Source organism: Nerophis lumbriciformis, linkage group LG13 (assembly GCF_033978685.3).
Source record: "Nerophis lumbriciformis linkage group LG13, RoL_Nlum_v2.1, whole genome shotgun sequence".
NCBI classification, from domain to species: Eukaryota; Metazoa; Chordata; class Actinopteri; order Syngnathiformes; family Syngnathidae; genus Nerophis; species Nerophis lumbriciformis.
The window spans coordinates 7,077,402-7,095,010 of NC_084560.2; the positions used below are offsets into that span (position 1 = coordinate 7,077,402).

A 17,609-nucleotide genomic window follows, 5' to 3' on the forward strand; every position below is an offset into this window, starting at 1 on the left:
ATTATACATCTTCTGCTTGCACACGTACGTGACAGCAAGGCATACTTTGTCAACAGCCACACAGGTTACACTGACGGTGACCATATAAAACAACTTTAACACTCTTACTAATAATGCGCCACACTTTGAACCAAAACCAAACAAGAATGACAAACACATTTCGGGAGAACATCTGCACCTTAACACAACATAAACACAACAGAACAAACACCCAGAATCCCATGCAGCCCTGACTCTTCCGGGCTACATTATACACTCCTGCTACCACCAAACGCCCCCCCCCTCTGTGCGTCGGTTGAGGTGGGCGGGGTTTGGTAGCGGGGGTGTATAATGTATCCCGGAAGAGTTAGGGCTGCATGGGATTCTGGGTATTTGTCCTGTTGTGTTTATGTTGTGTTACTGTGCAGATGTTTTCCCGAAATGTGTTTGTCATTCTTGTTTGGTGTGGGTTCACAGTGTGGCGCATTATTAGTAAGAGTGTTATAGTTTTTTTTTTATACCGCCACCGTCAGTGTAACCTGTGTGGTTGTTGAACAAGTATGCCTTGCTGTCACCTACGTGAGCAAGCGGAAGCCCCATACAACGTGTGGCTGATCAGGCACGCTGGTTGTAGTGGGTGCTATATGCTGTACCATCACGGCACGCATGACGCTGACAAGCGCCATTCATTTAAAACCCGCGTGCCGCACCAGCTTTCATATTCCATATAAGGGTGTGGGCAGCGTGTCTGAGACCCCTGGTTTATATATGGCACAAAGCAAAAAGAAAACTTTGCATGCAGTGTTATTTAAAAACATTTTTTCGGCTCCCATTGGTTTCTATAATTTGCGAAACTGGTCAAAATGGCTCTTTGACTGGTAAAGGTTGCCAACCCCTGGGTTAAAACCATTAAAAATCAGTTCCCAGTGGCTTATTTTATTTTTCGAAGTTTTTTTCAAAATTTTACCCATCACGCAATATCCCTAAAAAAAGCTTCAAAGTGCCTGATTTTAACCATCGTTATATACACCCGTCCATTTTCCTGTGACGTCACATAGTGATGCCAATAAAAACAAACATGGCGGATAGAACAGCAAGCTATAGCGACATTATCTCGGATTCAGACTCGGATTTCAGCGGCTTAAGCGATTCAACAGATTACGCATGTATTGAAACGGATGGTTGTAGTGTGGAGGCAGGTAGCGAAAACGAAATTGAAGAAGAAACCGAAGCTATTGAGCCATATCGGTTTGAACCGTATGCAAGCGAAACCGACGAAAACGACACGACAGCCAGCGACACGGGAGAAAGCGAGGACAAATTCGGCGATCGCCTTCTAACCAATGATTGGTATGTGTTTGTTTGGCATTAAAGGAAACTAACAACTATGAACTCGGTTTACAGCATATGAAATACATTTGGAAACAACATGCACTTTGAGAGTGCAGACAGCCCATTTCAGGCGCGCTAAGAACACATACCTGCCAACTTTTGAAATCAGAAAAACCTAGTAGCCAGGGTCCAGGGGCCGCAGGCCCCGGTAGGTCCAGGACAAAGTCCTGGTGGGGGGTTCCTTCGCCCCCCGACGCAAAATGATTATTAGCATTCAGACAGGTTAAAATGTTGCTAAAACCATCACTTTTCTATCAGTCATAGTGACTTTTCAAAACAAAAATATTACAGCAAAAATCATATGGGTTGATTGACATGTTTATTCTGTAAGCTAACTTCAAAAGTTTGAAATTATTTTGACAGTTAATGCCAGTTATCCTGTCAACCTTTCACAAGACTTCAATTTGTTAATTGAAAGTATAAACAGTATAAACACTTTTTACAGTAAACAAATGGTAAAACAGTACTAAACAATTCCATTAAAAAAAAGAATTGGTGTCATTATTAACTTTCTGTCCAAGCTTGTATAATCTACTGCCTTGTTCAATTGTAAAAAATATTCTGTGCCTAAAATTCACATTTCTATCACAATTATCATACTGTAAACATGGTAAGCTAACTTCATTAAAATTAATAGTCCTGTCAATAGCATGGAATTACAATTCAAATGTAGTTTTTTTGTAAGCCTTTCAAAAGAATTCAAAATATGAAAAATTAATGAAAATTAATTTAAGCCATCAGACACTTGAAAAGTGGCACATCACATCTCTAATGTAATCATTTGAACTTTTCAACAGAAATAGCACTGCAAAAATATTAAGGACATACTTCTGTATTTTGGTAGTTATGCTGTCAACATTTAACAAGATTTCTTCACCTTGGACTTGAAAGCATAAATAGTATAAACACTTTTAACAGTATAACAGTACTAAACTATTCCAATAGATAAAATTGGTGTCATTACCTTTTTGTTTGCTCAATTATTGCCTCCGTAAATAAAACTTCGGCATTTATCACATCCAAAGAATCTGTTTGGGCGACGAAAAACGTTGAAAGTTTTCCACTTGTATCGCTAGCAACGGCATTAGACTTGTGTTTTTTTGTCCCAACGTGGTCTTTTACATCGCTAATTCCTCCGTGTCCGATCGAAAAATCTTGTCTGCACAAGGTGCAATTCGCGTAGTTTTCACCCTTTTTGGAACGGATAATTATTCCCGGATAGGCTTTTGAATATTCTTCACGGAATGACTGCAGTTTTCTTTTCGGTTTAAGACTCGTATGCGATTTTTCTCCGGCTGACTCCATGATCCTTCGCTCGTTTGGAAACAATGGCCTCGTGCTTGGCAGCGGTGCTATAAATAGCCTCGCGCATGGCATTCGGAATGGCTCGATAGGAAGTTACGGGAAGCAGTGTCGATTGTCATTGTTGTTACACGATTTCGTGAATAAAACTTAAAAAAAAATTTTTTTTTTAATTAATGAAAAACCGTATTTTTTATCACTACAACCGTAACCCGGAATAGGTTGATGAAAACCGTACTAATTACGGGAAAACCGGAGTAGTTGGCAGGTATGAGAACATATATTTTTCCACGATTTCAGCACTCAGGTTAACCATACCTAAATAGACACAAAATACTGCATTACACAAGACTACCCGAATGTACTCGAATGATTGAAAAAAATAAATGTTTTTAAGCTAAATTATTGGTAAACACAGTTTATGTATAATAATTTACGTAAAACCGCGAGTAATGAATAAAGTTTTCATCAATTAATATATTCTGTAGGCATACCCTCATCCGCTCTCTTTTCCTGAAAGCTGATCTGTCCAGTTTTGGAGTTGATGTCAGCATCTGCTTTGAGTGTCGCAGGATATCCACACATTCTTGCCATCTCTGTCGTAGCATAGCTTTCGTCGGTAAAGTGTGCGGAACAAACGACTGACCATTTCGTCGGCTTTCCCCACAGCCTCGTATTTTGAACAAATTTCGTCCAATTTCTTGCCACTTTTGCATCTTTGGGCCACTGGTGCAACTTGAATTTGTCCCTGTTCGTGTTGTTACACCCTCCGACAACACACCGACGAAAGTGAGAAAATGGCGGATTGCTTCCCGATGTGACGTCACGTTGTGACAGCATTGCTCCGAGAGCGAATAATAGAAAGGCGTTTAATTCGCCAAAATTCACCAATTTAGAGTTCGGAAATCGGTTAAAAAAATATATGGTCTTTTTTCTGCAACATCAAGGTATATATTGACGCTTACATAGGTCTGGTGATAATGTTCCCCTTTAACCTTTTTGTCCTCGGGCCCAACTTTCCCACTTACATTTTAACACTGAATTCAGGGCTGCACAATTAATCGAATTTTAACCTCTTAAGGCCGAAGCTGTTTTTTTCATGCTTTTTTTTATTTCTCTTTGCTATTTGGGCTTATTGGACCCTAATTAGAATAAAAATTAAGAATCATCTTTTTATATGATGTACTTAGTCCATAAGTACACAAATGTGTACTTCATGTTTAGTGACATGCTAATTCTTCTTTTTACACTTTTTCCCCCCAAATTCCATTGTATGTTATACTCTTCTGACACCACCAGATGGCAGCATAAGTGTCCACATAAGCGGCCATAAGACCCCAATTCAGTAGTGTACACAATTTAGGAAATAAGAGCTAAAAGGTGCTGTCCACGCATGTGGCCAACTAAGCCTTAATTGTGATAACGATTTCGGTCTCTACTATTAAAAGAGGGTGATCGTCGGCGATATTAACATTTAAAAAACATTAATTTAAGTACCGAATTTTTCAGACTACAAGGCGCACTTAAAATCCTTTAATTTTCTCGCCTTATAACCCGGTGCGCCTAATGTACGCAATAATTTTGGTTGTACTTACCGACCTTGAAGCTTTTTTTATCTGGTACATGGTGAAATGATAAGTGTGACCAGTTGATGGTAGTCACACATACGAGATACGTGTAGACTGCAATATGATGGCAGTCACACATACGAGACACGTGTAGACTGCAATATGATGGTAGTCAGACATAAGAAAATGTTTAGACTGCAATTTGACTCAAGTAAACACCAACATTTTATATGTTCCATTGAAAATATAGAGCATTACACACGGCGCACAAAAACCTATCAACATGTTTTAGTAGGACTTCGGTAAGCTATGAAGCCACACCGCTTGTTGGATTGTACTGAGCTTCAACATAGGAGTATTATTATTATGGCGTGTGTATAAGGTAAGACATTATCAGGCGTTTTGTTTTGCAATATTATGCCAAAGCAACTTTTCTTACCTTCTGGTACCTGCTGATCTGTATTTGGGATCTGCATAAGTCCTGAAAATTTGCGCGCGTCCGCCCTTGCACTACGTGTCGACACCGTAGTCGATAAGCTTCTTCTTTTTCTCTACCTTCTTGTTATGTGACATTCATGCTCCGCTGTTGCCATTTCTAATATAAAGTAGTGCAAAGTTCTTACTTATATATGTCAGTACACTGGCTATGAAAGCACTAAAACATACCGGTGTAGTGAGTTTACATTATTCAGTTTTAATTATCAAGTACCGGTAACTGCAATAGACAGTTTTAATTATAACATAACCGCAAAAGACAGTTTTAATTATAACATAACCGCAATAGACAGTTTTAATTATAACGTAACCGCAAAAGACAGTTATAATTATAACGTAACCGCAAAAGACAGTTTTAATAATAACGTTACCGCAATAGACAGTTTTAATTTAACGTAACCGCAATAGACAGTTTTAATTTAACGTAACCGCAATAGACAGTTTTAATTTAACATAACCGCAATAGACAGTTTTAATTATAACGTAACCGCAAAAGACAGTTCTAATAATAACGTAACCGCAATAGACAGTTTTAATTTAACGTAACCGCAATAGACAGTTTTAATTTAACGTAACCGCAATAGACAGTTTTAATTTAACGTAACCGCAATAGACAGTTTTAATTATAACGTAACCGCAATAGACAGTTTTAATAATAACGTAACCGCAATAGACAGTTTTAATTTAACGTAACCGCAATAGACAGTTTTAATTTAACGTAACCGCAATAGACAGTTTTAATTTAACGTAACCGCAGTAGACAGTTTTAAATATAATGTAACCGCAATAGACAGTTTTAATTTAACGTAACCGCAATAGACAGTTTTAATTTAACGTAACCGCAATAGACAGTTTTAATTATAACGTAACCGCAAAAGACAGTTTTAATAATAACGTAACCGCAATAGACAGTTTTAATTTAACGTAACCGCAATAGACAGTTTTAATTGAACGTAACCGCAATAGACAGTTTTAATTATGACGTAACCGCAAAAGACAGTTTTAATAATAATGTAACCGCAATAGACAGTTTTAATTTAACGTAACCGCAATAGACAGTTTTAATTTAACGTAACCGCAATAGACAGTTTTAATTTAACGTAACCGCAATAGACAGTTTTAATTTAACGTAACCGCAGTAGACAGTTTTAAATATAATGTAACCGCAATAGACAGTTTTAATTTAACGTAACCGCAATAGACAGTTTTAATTTAACGTAACTGCAGTAGACAGTTTTAAATATAATGTAACCGCAATAAACAGTTTTAATTTAACGTAACCGCAATAGACAGTTTTAATTTAACGTAACCGCAATAGACAGTTTTAATTATAACGTAACCGCAATAGACAGTTTTAATTATAACGTAACCGCAATAGACAGTTTTAATTTAACGTAACCGCAATAGACAGTTTTAATTATAATGTAACCGCAAAAGACAGTTTTAATAATAACGTAACCGCAATAGACAGTTTTAATTTAACGTAACCGCAATAGACAGTTTTAAATATAATGTAACTGCAATAGACAGTTTTAATCTAACGTAACCGCAATAGACAGTTTTAATTTAACGTAACCGCAAAAGACAGTTTTAATAATAACGTAACCGCAATAGACATTTTTAATTTAACGTAACCGAAATAGACAGTTTTAATTTAACGTCACCGCAATAGACAGTTTTAATTTAACGTAACCGCAATAGACAGTTTTAAATATAATGTAACTGCAACAGACAAATATAACAGACACATATCTGGGACAAAAACAGGTACAGATAGGTAAGAAAAGTGTCTTTTGCATGAAGGCCCCTTTAAATGATTGAGAGATTTGTTATCACATGAACAAGATGGAGAGGAAAGTACCTCCTTGTGAAGGTGTTCATGCAGCTGTGCCTTGTAGAGGCAGGTTAAGTACGCCTGACGGAAGTACAGATGTCCTCCGGTCCTCTGGTTCTCCAGACAGACTTTGGACAGAGCCAACGCTTCTTGGATTCTTTCACAAGCTTGCAGGTAGCGAACACGCAGCTCCAAGAAGGCGGGCAACTCCGAGCTCAAGTATTCCTCAACTGCGTGAGGAAGACGTGAAGAAAAAGTGGACATTAGACTGAGTCAGCTGCACTGCCACCTTTCAATGTTAGCGGCTTGTCATCGTGACTTTACCCTCTTTTGCAGGCAAATCCTTTTTCTTCAAGATTCCTTGCAGCGTTTCATTCTCCCAGGGGCCGCCTGCTTTCATGATCTGCTTTAGATGCTGAAGATGTACATTCCTGTGCCTTAAAAGCTCCACGTGGCACGCCTGCAACGGTGAACATTCAGATGAGAAGTTGTAACTTACTGCCAAAGTCAGTTAGCATTAAGGCTGCACGATTAATCCACATCAAAACCACAGTTTGAAGAGGTTTGAACTATAACGTAACCGGAATACAGTTTAGATGATCATGTAACTGCAATAGACAGTTTTAATTATCATGTAACTGCATCAGACAGTTTTAATTATCATGTAACTGCATCAGACAGTTTTAATTATCATGTAACTGCATTAGACAGTTTTAATTATCATGTAACTGCAATAGACCGTTTTAATTATAACACAACTGCAATAGACAGTTTTAATTATAACATAACTGCAATAGACAGTTTTAATTATAACGTAACCGCAAAAGACAGTTTTAATTATAATGTAACTGCAACAGACAGTTTTAATTATCATGTAACTGCATTAGACAGTTTTAATTATCATGTAACTGCAATAGACCGTTTTAATTATCATGTAACTGCATTAGACAGTTTTAATTATCATGTAACTGCAATAGACTGTTTTAATTATAACACAACTGCAATAGACAGTTTAAATTATAACATAACTGCAATAGACAGTTTTAATTATAACGTAACCGCAAAAGACAGTTTTAATTATAATGTAACTGCAACAGACAGTTTTAATTATCATGTAACTGCAATAGACCGTTTTAATTATAACACAACTGCAATAGACAGTTTTAATTATAACATAACTGCAATAGACAGTTTTAATTATAACGTAACCGCAAAAGACAGTTTTAATTATAATGTAACTGCAACAGACAGTTTTAATTATCATGTAACTGCAATAGACTGTTTTAATTATAACATAAGTGCAATAGACAGTTTTAATTATCACGTAACCGCAAAAGACAGTTTTAATTATAACATAACTGCAATAGACAGTTTTAATTATAACGTAACCGCAAAAGACAGTTGTAATTATAATGTAACTGCAACAGACAATTTTAATTATCATGTAACCGCGATAAAAGGTTTTAATTATCACGTAACCGCGATAAAAGGTTTTAATTATCACGTAACCGCAATAGACTGTTTTAATTATAACGTAACTGCAATAGACAGTTTTAATTATAACGTAACCGCAAAAGACATTTTTAATTATTACATAACCGCAATAATACTTATCATGTAACTGCAATAGACAGTTTTAATTATCATGTAACTGCATTACACAGTTTTAATTATCATGTAACGGCAATAGACCGTTTAAATTATAACATAACTGCAATAGACAGTTTTAATTATAACATAACTGCAATAGACAGTTTGAACTATAACGTAACCGGAATACAGTTTAGATTATCATGTAACTGCAATAGACAGTTTTAATTATCATGTAACTGCATCAGACAGTTTTAATTATCATGTAACTGCATCAGACAGTTTTAATCATCATGTAACTGCATTAGACAGTTTTAAGTTAAAGTTAAAGTTAAAGTACCAATGATTGTCACACACACACTAGGTGTGGCGAAATTATTCTCTGCATTTGACCCATCACCCTTGATCACCCCCTGGGAGGTGAGGGGAGCAGTTTAATTATCATGTAACTGCAATAGACCGTTTTAATTATAACACAACTGCAATAGACAGTTTTAATTATAACATAACTGCAATAGACAGTTTTAATTATAACGTAACCGCAAAAGACAGTTTTAATTATAATGTAACTGCAACAGACAGTTTTAATTATCATGTAACTGCATTAGACAGTTTTAATTATCATGTAACTGCAATAGACCGTTTTAATTATCATGTAACTGCATTAGACAGTTTTAATTATCATGTAACTGCAATAGACTGTTTTAATTATAACACAACTGCAATAGACAGTTTAAATTATAACATAACTGCAATAGACAGTTTTAATTATAATGTAACCGCAAAAGACAGTTTTAATTATAATGTAACTGCAACAGACAGTTTTAATTATCATGTAACTGCAATAGAGTTTTAATTATCATATAACTGCATTAGACAGTTTTAATTATCATGTAACTGCAATAGACCGTTTTAATTATAACACAACTGCAATAGACAGTTTTAATTATAACATAACTGCAATAGACAGTTTTAATTATAACGTAACCGCAAAAGACAGTTTTAATTATAATGTAACTGCAACAGACAGTTTTAATTATCATGTAACTGCATTAGACAGTTTTAATTATCATGTAACTGCAATAGACCGTTTTAATTATCATGTAACTGCATTAGACAGTTTTAATTATCATGTAACTGCAATAGACCGTTTTAATTATCATGTAACTGCAACAGACAGTTTTAATTATCATGTAACTGCAATAGGCAGTTTTAATTATCATATAACTGCATTAGACAGTTTTAATTATCATGTAACTGCAATAGACCGTTTTAATTATAACACAACTGCAATAGACAGTTTTAATTATAACATAACTGCAATAGACAGTTTTAATTATAACGTAACCGCAAAAGACAGTTTTAATCATAATGTAACTGCAACAGACAGTTTTAATTATCATGTAACTGCAATAGACTGTTTTAATTATAACATAAGTGCAATAGACAGTTTTAATTATCACGTAACCGCAAAAGACAGTTTTAATTATAACATAACTGCAATAGACAGTTTTAATTATAACGTAACCGCAAAAGACAGTTGTAATTATAATGTAACTGCAACAGACAATTTTAATTATCATGTAACCGCGATAAAAGGTTTTAATTATCACGTAACCGCAATAGACTGTTTTAATTATAACGTAACCACAAAAGACATTTTTAATTATTACATAACCGCAATAATACTTATCATGTAACTGCAATAGACAGTTTTAATTATCATGTAACTGCATTACACAGTTTTAATTATCATGTAACGGCAATAGACCGTTTAAATTATAACATAACTGCAATAGACAGTTTTAATTATAACATAACTGCAATAGACAGTTTTAATTATAACGTAACCGCAATACAGTTTTAATTTAACTTAACCGCAACAGACAGTTTTAATTATAACGTAACCGCAAAAGACAGTTTTAATTATCATGTAACCGCGATAAAAGGTTTTAATTATCACGGAACCGCAATAGACTGTTTTAATTATAACGTAACTGCAATAGACAGTTTTAATTATAACGTAACCGCAATAGACAGTTTTAATTGTAACATAACCGCAAAATACATTTTTAATTATAACGTACCCGCAATAGACAGTTTAAAATTATAACGTAACCGCAATAAACAGTTTTAATTATAACGTAACAGCAATAGACAGTTTTAATTACAACGTAACCACAATAGACAGTTTTAATTACAACATAACTGCAATAGACAGTTTGAATTACAACGTAACTGCAAAAGACAGTTTTAATTATAACATAACCACAATAGACAGTTTTAATTATCATGTAAATGCAACAGACAGTTTTAATTATAACATAACCGCAAAAGACAGTTTCAATTATCATGTAACTGCAATAGACCGTTTTAATTATAACATAACTGCAATAGACAGTTTTAATTATAACGTAACCGCAAAAGACCGTTTTAATTATAACATAACCGCAATAGACAATTTTAATTTAACGTAACCGCAATAGACAGTTTTAATTTTAATGTAACTGCAACTGACAGTTTTAATTATAACATAACTGCAATAGACAATTTTAATTATCACGTAACCGCAAAAGACAGTTTTAATTATAATGTAACTGCAACAGACTGTTTTAATTATCCTGTAACCGCAACAAAAGGTTTTAATTATAACATAACTGCAATAGAGTTTTAATTATAACGTAACCGCAAGAGGAAGTTTTAATTATAATGTAACCGCAAAAGAAAGTTTTAATTATAACGTAACCGCAAAATACAGTTTTAATTATAACGTAACCGCAAAATACAGTTTTAATTATAACGTAACCGCAATAGACAGTTTTAATTATAACGTAACTGCAATAGACAGTTTTATTATAACTAACCGAAATAGACAGTTTCATTATAACTAAACGCAACAGACAGTTTTAATTATAACGTAACTGCAAGAGACAGTTTTAATTATAATTTAACCGCAAGAGAAAGTTTTAATTACATTGTAACCGCAAGAAACAGTTTTAAATATCATGTAACCGCAACAGAAAGTTTTAAATATCATGTAACCCCAATAAACAGTTTTAATTATAACGTAACCGCAAAAGACAGTTAATTATAATGTAACTGCAACAGACAGTTTTAAATATCATGTAACCGCAATAGACAGTTTTAATTATAACGTAACCGCAACAGACAGTTTTAATTATAACGTAACCGCAACAGACAGTTTTAATTATCATGTAACCGCAATAAAAGGTTTTAATTATAACGTAACTGCAAGAGACAGTTTTAATTATAACGTAACCGGAATAGACAAGAGAGGGTTTTTTTGTCCCCGCCATCACCGCCATTTGAGTGACAGACATGTTGGCCAATCGGAATTCTTGAGCCTGGCATCCTTTGCCTCCCGGCCAATCAAAAGTGTTTTCTGGAATCCGCTTTTTGTGCGCACTGCAGTGGTGAAAGTCAGTGCAGTAATAACAAACACCTTAGAACAAGTTTCCATGGTGACTCGGCCTCGGTCGGTAGTCAATAAACCAAATAATCAAACGCTAAATGATAATGAAGTTAAAATACAGCTTGGATAAATGATGTCCTTGTGAGTTTGTCTTCTTCATCTCTTGCTACAAACAGGGAGAAATAGGTCTCAGTCCATGCATCGCTCTCAGCAACCCAGTGAACCCTCTTTTCAGTCATCCACAATCTTTGCAGGACCGCCAGCTTACACACACAGGAAGCACGCCTCCCGACTCGCTAGTGAAAAGTTTTGCAAAGTAACAAAAAATATGATTTCAAAGCCAAATGTCCCGTTGTGGGAATATTTCAGTTTCAGATTGGATGGATGAGCGCATCACATGAACAGACTACGAGAATGCCTTGATTGTAACAAACAAACAAAAAAGAACACCCAATCTAGTTTTTCCAACTGGGGAAAAATTGCACTTTAAGTAAAATGTTTACTTAGAAAAATGAGTCCATGTTATTGTTTTATATATCTAGGATAACAAAGTTATTTACCTTCCAAAGTAAAATAAACAAGTCTACAGTAATGAGCAATAAAACTTCATATCCTTTTAAACGGTTACTTGCAGTACTATTATATAATATGACTACATTATAAACACTGTATAGTATTTATTGATTATTTCTTGAGTCGGCCAAATATGTTTTCAAGTAAATTATTGCATAATGTTCTAATGTGTGGCACCTTGAAACAAGAACATGTTGATTGACAGTCTCAATTTAACGCGTCCTCCGTTACTCCTTATTTTCATACTTTCATGTATAAAATATAAAAATCGCAAATCCAATCACAACTTGAGAAAAAAAATCGCATTTAGGTTTTTCCTCCAACTCGTGCAGCCATAATCAACATACAAGATGCCTCACCTGATAGGATTCGAAGATGAATTTTAAAGGTTCTTCCCCGAATTCCTCTTTGCTAAAAAACAGCATAAGTTCAAAGAAACTCCTGGAAGACAAAAAAGAAGGACATTGACTTGCAAGGACATACAGTAACAGGAGACGATACAGTACAGAGCATCTGGGAAGGATTCACAGTGATTCACTTTTGTTATGTTTGATTGTTATGTTACATGTAGATATGGATATTGGTAGGATTTTATCCATAATGATACCAAAATGGATACTCCTTATCAATACTGGTATTCATCGGTACTTGTCAGAATAACTGTACCGTATTTTCCGCACTATAAGGCGCACCTAAAAACCACACATTTTCTCAAAAGCTGACAGTGCGCCTTATAACCCGGTGCGCTTTATTACGATTCATTTTCATAAAGTTTCGATCTCGCAACTTCGGTAAACAGCCGCCATCTTTTTTCCCGGTAGAACAGGAAGCGCTTCTTCTTCTACGCAAGCAACCGCCAAGGAAAGCACCCGCCCCCATAGAACAGGAAGCGCTTCTTCTTCTACTGTAAGCAACCACCCGCCCCCGGAAGAAGAAGAAAAAACGCGCGGATATCACCGTACGTTTCATTTCCTGTTTACATCTGTAAAGACCACAAAATGGCTCCTACTAAGCGACAAGGATCCGGTTCATAAAAAGACGCAATCTCTCCATCCGCACACGGATTACTACCGTATTTCACAGCAACTGATATTCCTGTGAACCGCACTGTGGAACGGGAGCACGTACGGTGAATATTCGCACCACAGGGAATGAGAAGTCATCCTTCACTGTGGTTCTAGCTTGCCATGCTAACTTCCACCCATGGTGATATTCAAAAGGAAGACCTTGCCAAAAGAGACCTTTCCAGCCGGCGTCATCATAAAAGCTAACTCGAAGGGATGGATGGATGAAGAAAAGATGAGCGAGTGGTTAAGGGAAGTTTACGCGAAGAGGCCGGGTGGCTTTTTTCACACAGCTCCGAAGGCGAACACACCTTCACTAAGACGGGCAGACAGCGCCGGACGACATACGCCAACATTTGCCAGTGGATCGTAAATGCCTGGGCAGATATTTCGGTCACAACTGTGGTCCGAGCTTTCCGGAAGGCAGGATTCACAGAACAACAGCGACACTGACTCCGATGACTTCGACGAGACGGAACCGGCCATTTTGGATACCACGCTTGCGCAACTTTTCAATTCGGACACCGAAGACGAAGAATTCGAAGGATTTACGAATGAAGAATAACTTCAGAAGGTGAGCGCTATGTTTATTTTGTGTGTTGTGACATTAACGTTCGAGCAACATTATGTTGCTATTTATTGCTCTACACCATTTTGAATTTTACTATGTTTGTGATTGCACATTTGCGTACATTTTGGGACAGAGTTGTTAGAACGCTGGTTTTCAATATATTATTAAAGTTTGACTGAACTATCTGACTGTTTTTTTGACATTCCCTTTAGCGCAGCGTAGGCGCGGCTTATAATCCGGGGCGGCTTATTGGTGGACAAAGTTATGAAATATGTAATTCATTGAAGGTGCGGCTAATAATCCGGTGCGCCTTATAGTGCGGAAAATACGGTATATACAAACCCCGTTTCCATATGAGTTGGGAAATTTTGTTAGATGTAAATATAAACGGAATACAATGATTTGCAAATCCTTTTCAACCCATATTCAGTTGAATATGCTACAAAGACAAATATGTGATGTTCAAACTTATAAACTTTATTTTTTTTTTGCAAATAATAATTAACTGAGAATTTCATGGCTGCAACACGTGCCAAAGTAGTTCCCATTCTTGCTTGATGTACAGCTTAAGTTGTTCAACAGTCCGGGGGTCTCCGTTGTGGTATTTTAGGTTTCATAATGCGCCACACATTTTCAATGGGAGACAGGTCTGGACTACAGGCAGGCCAGTCTAACTCTTTTACTATGAAGCCACATTGATGTAACACGTGGCTTGGCATTGTCTTGCTGAAATAAGCAGGGGCGTCCATGGTAACGTTGCTTGCATTTGGTTTTATTCTGAATCCAGTGAAACAGATTGTTTATATATATATATATGTTTAAGTATTTGGCAGATGCTTTTATCCAAAGCGACATTCATAAAAAATACATATAAAACAATCAGTGTAAACATTATCATTTAAGGTCTGCAGGTGTACCTAATGTTGTGGACCAGCAGCGACTGAAGCACGGATTTCATATTTCATTCATTCACAACTCCTCCAACACAAACATTATTGTTTTTGCACTTTTGGCTTCTTATTAAATAACTTTTTTTAAATAGATTCAATCTTGCACGTGGAAACTTTAAGTGTGGGCTTTAGTTAATACAACACTCCCGTCAGGGGGTGCATTCTGCGCCGGGGGTGCATTATCCGGCACAACACCTGTTGTATTAGTGCAACAGAGTCCAATAAGCACTCCTTAATAAACTCTCGGTCAGAAAACGCCTCACTTTTTCTGGCGATTTTGTGAGAAATGACGAAACTTGTCCTGACGGCTGCATCTCTGGGGATGTGAAATATGGCAAAAAGTCCTTGTTTGGTTTGCAGTATTTGGCCACCTGCCTTAACTCACATATGAACTTGAAGTGCCATCCCATTCCTAACCCTTAGGGTTCAAAATGATGTCATATCACCTTTTAACTCTTCTGTGAAGGCTGTCCACAAGGTTGCGGAGTGTGTTTATAGGGATTTTCTACCATTCTTTCAAAAGCGCTTTGATGAGGTCACACACTGATGTTGGTGGAGAAGGCCCGGCTCTCAGTCTCCGTTTTAATTCATCCCAAAGGTATTCTATCGGGTTCAGGTCAGGACTCTGTGCAGGCCAGTCAAGTTCATCCACACCAGACTCTGTCATCCATGTCTTTATGGACCTTGCTTTGTGCACTGGTGCACAGTCATGTTGGAAGAGGAAGGGGCCCGCTCCAAACTGTTCCCACAAGGTTGGGAGCATGGAATTGTCCAAAATGTTTTGGTATCCTGGAGCATTCAAAGTTCCTTTCACTGGAACTAAGAGGCCAAGCCCAACTCCTGAAAATAGCCCCACACCATAATTCCTCCTCCACCAAATTTCACACTCGGCACTAAGGCTGCAGCTAACGATTATTTTTCTATCGATTAATCTATAGATTATTTTTTTCGATTAATCGGTTAATCTATAGATTATTTTTTCCGATTAATCTATAGATTATTTTTTCTTTTACCGATTTTTTTTTTAATTTAAAATGAAGATGAAAAAATAAATGTAGGCCAGTTTTTTCAAAAGACATGGCTTTTATTTACAAAAAAAAAAAAGTATGGCCACTCAGTCAACATTGACAACAACATGACAAAATATTCTGTAACGATGTAAATATTTAAAACTTTTGACATTTAACAAAATTAAAAGTAGCTTATTTGCTTTTTAATGTGCAAATATAAAAGTAAACATCCAGTGCAAATCTTAGTATTCTGCAATAGTATAAGCATTTCTAAAGTAAAAGTATTGCTTATTTTGCTTTAAAATGTGCAAAAATAAAGATAAACATCCAATACAAAAAAGTGCAAAACGAAATATTCTGTAACAGTGTAAACATTTCAACAAAAGTAAAAGTATTGCTTATTTTGCTTAATAACACAACAATGATAGTATGATTAAAGTGAAAGTTAATCGTTTGTACATAGTATATGTAACTTTTAATGTTGTAAAAGGTATTTGCACAACTAATTAACATTAGCGTTAAAGAGGAGCGCGTCTTTGTAAACACTGAACAGGCACGCCAAACGCGCCTCTCAGAGCGAAAGTGTTTTAGTTTATGAATTTACAACGCAGATACAAATGACACATTCATGTTTTTGTGTAATGATGACAACGTATACTCACACGGACGATTGACTAGTTGATGGTGATGGCAAGAACGCTGTCGGGTGTTTTCTTTTCAAATGTTCGTTCATAGCCGTTGTGCTGCTATGATAGGCCATTTCCGCTCGACACAGTGTGCATACAACAACTGTCAAGTGTTTTGCTTTTTTCGCTGTGCTTATCCCACACTTGAAGGGATGTACCAATGCTGAATGTGGCTTCTGGATTTCACTCAAAAGACCAGACCGTAGTTACTTTTTCCTTTTATTTTCCTTTAGTTTGCAACAGTTTTTCCAACGAAGAAACAGCTTCTTTTTTCTTCTTTAGTCTTTTTAGCAGTCTTTAGCAGTGTTAGTAGACTTTAGTTTCTTTAGCTGTCATTAGCTGTCTTTAGTAGCCTTTAGCTTCTTTGGTAGCCTTTAGCTTCTTTAGTAGCCTTTAGCTTCTTTAGTAGGTGAAAAACCTTTAAGGACAAAACACCACAAGATTAACATGCTGTAAAAAATCAATCAATTATCAATCCCATAATTTACAATTATTAATTAGGCTATCAAACCCTTAACCATTAAACAAGTGCAAGAACATTGACACATATTTTCCCTTTAAGTTAAAACAGATTTTAAATAAATTGTCTCAACATAAATGCACCAAGATACATATAAAATACATTTAAACCCAGAAACACAATAGATAAATGCAGCAGAAAACCCAATATGCAAATACATAAATACCTAACCAATTAACCACCTATTTAAATACATATTTAAAATCCATATTCAATATAAATATATTATTAATTTAGCAGTGAAACACTCAATCTTAAACGCTGTCTACTGGTAGAAAAATGCCCCTTTTTCTATGCCCTCACCAGCAGCCAATGATCCAACACAGTTAAATCCAACACTTTAAGTTGAGCGACTTCACCCTCTTGATGAAGCAAACTGCTCCAACATTTATCAAACTAAGCAAAGAATATCAACACTTCCTTACTAAACAACAGTTACACAAAACACCGTGTGTATTTAGCCTCCAGACTAAGCACGCTACATGCACACAACTCCCCCGCACCCCCCATCTCACCAGCGCAACAGGTGCGCCACACCCACAAAGAGAAATAAAGTGCGATCTTACCGGCTGTCCGTTCAGCTTTTGGTTTTGGTACACTTTTGGCACAACTCTGGGTTATCTGTAATGAACTAAACCTTTT

The 17,609-nt window shown here is 36.0% G+C and overlaps 1 protein-coding gene across 1 annotated transcript in view; it reads right to left on the reverse strand.

Annotated features, from left to right (window-relative positions):
* The window catches only part of LOC133613882 (uncharacterized), a 74,698-nt gene that overhangs the window by 46,579 nt on the left and 10,510 nt on the right, over window positions 1–17,609 (reverse strand). Inside the window, exons 3-5 of the mRNA XM_061971756.2 lie at window positions 12,526–12,607; window positions 6,895–7,030; window positions 6,598–6,800 (exon numbers count right to left, since the gene is read on the reverse strand). Coding sequence (XP_061827740.2) covers window positions 6,598–6,800; window positions 6,895–7,030; window positions 12,526–12,607 — 421 coding nt within the window. The remainder of the gene's footprint in view (window positions 1–6,597; window positions 6,801–6,894; window positions 7,031–12,525; window positions 12,608–17,609) is intronic.